This window comes from Monodelphis domestica, chromosome 2 (genome assembly GCF_027887165.1).
Source record: "Monodelphis domestica isolate mMonDom1 chromosome 2, mMonDom1.pri, whole genome shotgun sequence".
Lineage (NCBI taxonomy): Eukaryota > Metazoa > Chordata > Mammalia > Didelphimorphia > Didelphidae > Monodelphis > Monodelphis domestica.
In genome coordinates, this window is record NC_077228.1 from 442553670 (window position 1) to 442559669 (window position 6000).

General features: G+C 33.7%; 1 protein-coding gene across 1 annotated transcript in view; it reads left to right on the plus strand.

Moving 5' to 3' along the window:
* Positions 1 to 6000, plus strand: part of LOC100027984 (solute carrier family 22 member 1) — a 51366-nt gene that overhangs the window by 36365 nt on the left and 9001 nt on the right. The window contains exon 9 of the mRNA XM_001371425.5: positions 776 to 888. Coding sequence (XP_001371462.3) covers positions 776 to 888 — 113 coding nt within the window. The remainder of the gene's footprint in view (positions 1 to 775; positions 889 to 6000) is intronic.

Sequence of the window (6000 nt, forward strand, 5' to 3'; positions counted from 1 at the left end):
TCTATTATATACTAGGAAGACACCTAGGTCAGGAAGATCTGAATTTGAATCCTGACTCAGAAAGTTATGAGATGGTATGACCTGGGCAAGTCACTAACTTCTCTGTGCTTGTTTCCTCATCTGAAAAGTGGGAATAGTCCCAACACCTACCTCACAAGAGAGGCTCAAATGATATAGTATATGTAAAAGGTTTCACATACTATATAAATAGTAGTGATGGTTACTGCTCTTCCTCCCCCTCCTGTTATTATATTCATATGATCTTGAGCAAGTTGTAAATGGAAGGATTCATACTAGACAGCCTCTGAGGTCCCATCCAGCTTCATCAGCAAACTACTTCTAAGTGGCTCAGTGGATAGTTACTGGGTTTGGTGTTCAGAATGTCTGAGTTCAAATTAAGCTCAGACACTTACTAGCTGAGTTACGATGGGAAGTCACTTAGCTTCTGCTTGCTTCAGTTTCTTCATCTATAGGAATAATAATACCTATCCTTCAGGGTTGTTGGGAAGATCAAATGAGATATTTTGAAGTGCTACTCCCTTCCTTCCTTCTCTCCTCTCTTTCCTCCTTCCCTTACTTTCTTTCATTTTTTTTGGTGTAATTTCCCTTGCTCTTGGGTTACCATTCTTAATCAAGTTTCATCAAGTTTTAGTGATCGTTTTCTAGTAATTTTCATATCTGCTTTTCACAAAGCGTAGATCTATTTATTACAGTATAAGTTTGACATTTGGACAACTTAACAGTTTAATCTTTTTTGTTTTCTTCATTTTACTAGGAACCTGGGAGTGATGATCTGCTCTTCCATGTGTGATGTTGCTGGAATCATAACTCCTTTTATAGTCTTCAGATTGACAGAACTTTGGCATGAATTGCCCCTTATTTTATTTGGTAAGATTTCATTAAATACTATGAAAGGTGGGATTTGTGTTCTACCTTGTACAACTGACAATGCCTAGAAAAGCTTCGGATAACCAGGACAGTTATCAGAACCATAACTAAGGTGGAGTGACAAAGGCTTCTCTTCAGTATGCTGAAATTTAGAGGTACTGATAGTACTTGCAATATTTCAGCAGCACAGAAAAAACCCAAGTGTAACATCCAACTGGCAAAAAACAGTTTGTTAATATAGGAAATAACCAGATGATATCTATCTCTAACTGAAGATCTTGATGATATCTCACATCTCCAACTCAACTGATCCAAGATAGAATTTGTTATCTTTCCCTCCTTCTTATTTCCTTATTTCTGTAAAGGATACCACTTCTTCCAGGCCCTAAGATTCACAGCCTTAGATCTATCCTCAATTATTTACTCTCACTTCTGCTCATCCATTCAGTTCTCAAATTTTATCAATTCTACCTCTACAATAACTGTCACATTCACATCCTTCTTTTCACTCATACTAGAAGTAGCCTTATTCATTTCTCATCCTGATTAATACAATGGCCTCCTAATCAGTCTCACTGCATCCAATCTCTTCTCTCTGAATACCATTCTTGCCAAATTGATATTCCCAAAGCACAGGTCTGACCTTTTCACTCACTTGCTCAAGAAGCTTCAACCACTTCCTGTTACCTCTACCATAAAATACAAATTCCTTTGATTGACATTTAAAGGCAAGCCATTCAACTTATATGTGCCTCAATTTCCTCATCTGTAAAGTGAGAATAATTGTGGCGAGAATCAAATGAGTTAATGTATATAAAATATTTTGCAAAACTTAAAGCATTATATGAATACTAGCTATTAGTATTATTATTCTATAATCTATTAATTATTCATATAGAGCTAGTCAATTAGCTAAAAGTCCATTTAACTATTCTCATTCAACCTGCAGCTCTACATTTTGTCCACAAGCATGTTATGAGAGAGTTGATCAAATGTGCTAAAATTAAGATAGCCCACAATATTTCTTGATCTATCATTCCAGTTTATTTCTATCCAAAAAAAGAGATTAGAAGAATTTGGTATCATTATTCTTAGTGAACCCATGCTGGGTCTTGACAATCACTGCTTCTTCTCCTAAGTGTTTACTTGTAATCTTGAATGGTATATTCTAGAATGTTTTCAGGAATTGGAGTAAGATCTTCAACTTATAAGTTCTGAATTATTGTAAACTTGTTTTATATGTTTTAAAATCAGGATGTTTGCCCATCTTTAATTTTTTTGTGCCTCTCCCTATATAACTAATTCCTCAAAGTTTATAAATAATGGGTTTATAATAACATTGGCTAGTATTTCCAGTCCCCGTTTACCCTCCAACATGAATATATTAAAGACAGAGAGAACTTTTAACATCTTTCCCATATTTCTTTGGCAAACAAGGCTTCTTTATCTTATTTGCCCTACTGAGGAATAGAACGGCTCATTCTTCTATTTGATCAGAACAATGATCTAACAAATTCTTATTTTTTGTCCTTCGTATTTTCCACAACCTTGGTTTATTTTGGAAAGTTTTCCTGGCATGATTTTTATAGGATTATGCCAGTATTCTGTATTCTGTTTTTGTCCTTGATTATATAAATCTCATATACTTGTCCTTTCACAATTGGAGTAGATTAGATAGCAACATCTGTAGCCTCATTAGTTTTTTCAAAATCTCTCTCTCTCTCTCTCTCTCTCTCTCTCTCTCTCTCTCTCTCTCTCTCTCTCTCTCTCTCTCTCTCTCTCTCTCTCACACCCTCTCTCTCTTTCTCTCTTGTATCTTTTGTTTCATCATATTCATTTCCATATAATTGTTAGCAAGATGATGAGTTTAGCAAAATGTAACATAGCAACCATCTGATAGCATGTGCCATATTCTAAATCTGTATCCCTCCACATCTCTGAAGGAAAAAGGGGAAGTGTATGTTTTCCCTCCTCTTTTCATTACATTTGTGTGGTATCCAGCAGTTTTCCTCATCTTCCTTTTATTTGCATTATTATAGTAATTATGTAAAAAATATTTCTGATTCTGCTTATTTCACTCAATTTGTCTTCCTCTGTTTCTCTAAATTCCGTATGTTCATTAATTCTTAATTAAATTAATCTATTATATTCATATGCCATAATTTACTGTTGCCCAAATAACAGGTGCCCATTTTTTCTGTTTTTAAAAAAAATTTTTTATTCCCACACAGGACTGTTGCAGTGAATATTTTGATCTATTATCATTGTTTCTTTGACCTTCTAGGTCAGGGTTGGGGATCAGGGAGAAAGAGGACTGAATATGTGGCCATCTGTGGAATCTCTAGATCAAATTGGCAGTTATAGTGACTTTTCTTATATAATTTCAAATTATTTTCTAGAATTGTTCGACTACTCCACAGTAATATTAACTATCTGTGTTTTCATCTTCTAACAATCTTTTCAACCCTGTTTATTTCTATTTTTTTTTTGCTATCTTTGACAATTTGCTGGTTGTGAGTTGAAACCTGAGAACTATTTTAATTAGAATTTCTCTAATGTTAGTTAACTGGAACAATCTTCATTTGTTTACTGATAGTTTGTAGCTTTTCTTTTGAAACCTTCTGATATTCTTATCTTTTGGAAAAAGGCTTTTGATTTATATATTTATATTATTTCCCTAAATATCTTAGATATCAGACTTTTGTCAGAAATTGTTGCTGCAAAGAATTTTTTCTCAGTCTTTGTCTCAGTTGCATTTATTGAAACTAAACTTTAAATTTTATAAAGTCAAAATTTTCTCTTTTATGATCAGTTTTCTATCTCTTATTTGATTAAGAATTCTCTCCATAGTCAGAGATATGAATTCTACCCAAAATTTTAAAAAGATTTGATTTTATATTTATATCTAGATCATATACCCATTTGGAACTTATTTCAACATATAGTATAAGATTCTGATTTAAACTCATTTTTAGCCAAACTGCTATCCAAATTTTCCAATTGACCTTTCTCTATTGATTAATATTCTTAAATTTATTGAATAATGGGCTATGATGTTAAATTGTTTCAAATTCTTACTTATTTAGTCTGTTCCTTTGATCTACTTTCCTATTTTAAATTACTAACAAATAGTTATCATTTTGATTACTTTATAACAAAGTTCAACATCTGAAAGTTCTATGTTCCCTTCTTTCCCACTTTTAAAAAATTATTTCCTTTAAGATGTAAGAGCTTTGATTGTTTCAAATGATTTTTTCTGTCTAGTTCTATCAATTAATTCGATAGTAGTTTGGTATAGCATTAAATCAGCAAATTTACTTAGTCATTCTTTCTTTTTAAAAATCACACAGGTAGAGCTAAACCATGTGCAATAAACATCCCTTCAGTTACTCAAGTTTTCTTTTCAGGTTCAATATTGGTTTAACAAACATTTATTAAGGACATGATACATGTGATACATTGTTCCAGGCTTCACAGTAGTTAGAAATGTAAATAAGAAATGGTTGCATTGCTCAATGAGTAGATGATCTTATTTTTCCTTCACTGGGATGAATTTTTTTTTTATTGCATTGCCAAGATCAATAATATTTGGGGATTGGTTGGATACTGAGGGGGATGAGGTGGGCAGAGAGCACATGCATGGGAGAAATGGAAGAGTCAAAGACCATGAAACTGGGTGACTAGAAAGATGATGATGCCCTCATCAGAAAGAGGGAAATTTAGGTGAAGGTTCACTTGGAGAAAAAGATGAGGTCAACTTTGAACAATTTAAGCTTGATAGGGATTTACACAGATCTATACAGAGGCATCATCTATTTACTCTATCTGGCAGAGACAGAACTTGTTTTTAGGTATACGTAAAAATGAAAGTTCTTAGTTAAATGCTCTTTTTGCTGTAAAACACAGGTGCCCAAAGTATCTTGCTTCCAGTTTTAATTGGATATTTTCCCTCTTTCCTTTCAAACTTTATTTTAAAGCCATTTTCATCAGCTTGAGTCTACCATCCAACACTTTCTTCTGGGTCCTTAGGAGCTATGCATATTTCTTTGCCAGGTACACTTTGGAAATGTCCTCTGACAGTTTAAGCTCATCACATTTAATGAAGGACAATTAACAATTGGACAATTAATTTGAAAATACCTTCTTTGCAAAGTTCTTATACTTCATTAAAAAAAACCAAACTAATTTTTGTTCTTTGCTAATTTGTTTCTATTCTGTTAATGTGTACATTATATGTTAAGGATTTATGTATAGTTTTATTTTTTTGTCCTCCCTGTCTGTTTCTTTACTGATTAGAGTCAAATTTTAAGAAATTTCAATGTGAAAAAAGGTTAATTCCTACATAAAAATTCTTTGACTTACTCTTAAAAAAAGAAAAAGAATGTATCTATTTTAGTTGGATAGTTCCTGGGCTCTGGTCTTTGCTAGCTCAGAGTTGTGTCCTGATTCCACTGTTTTTTAATTGTGTACAGGGAGGAAGAAGACCCTCTTCAGGTGTCTTCCTCACATTCTCCCTTTTTCTTCTGCCTCCCTTCCCTATAAGACAAAAGGACAAGGGTCAAGATCCTCAGGGTGGCTTAGGTCCAAGTCAGAGTTGTGTCCAGGCCATCAAGAAGATTGGAAAAAGGCGATGTGTTATGGTATGAAGAGAAAGAGTAATGAATTGAGGATCAAGAGACCTGGATTCATAGGATCATAGATTTAGAACTGGAAAGGAACTTAAAAGTCATCCATTTTGATCACCTTCTTTTGCAGATATGTAAACTGAGACTCAGAAATTAAATCACTTACCCACTCACTAAAATAGTAACAGGCAAATCCAGGATTTGAATTCAGGCCCACCAATCCCAAATTCAGCACCTTTTTCACTGTTCTCATCTCTGTCTCTAGGTAATCCTAAGTGAATTGTTAACCTCTCTGGTTATAGTTTCCTTACCTATAAAAGGAGGTTTAGTTCAATTTCTCCCCCTCCCCTTTACTTGAAATGAAGGCCAAGGTTAAATTCATTTCCTAAAGTCACATGACTAGTTAGATTTGAACCCAGGTCCCCTGACTGCATATTATAGTTGGGTTAAAATTGTATGATCCAATAATTACACATAGGCTGAACTA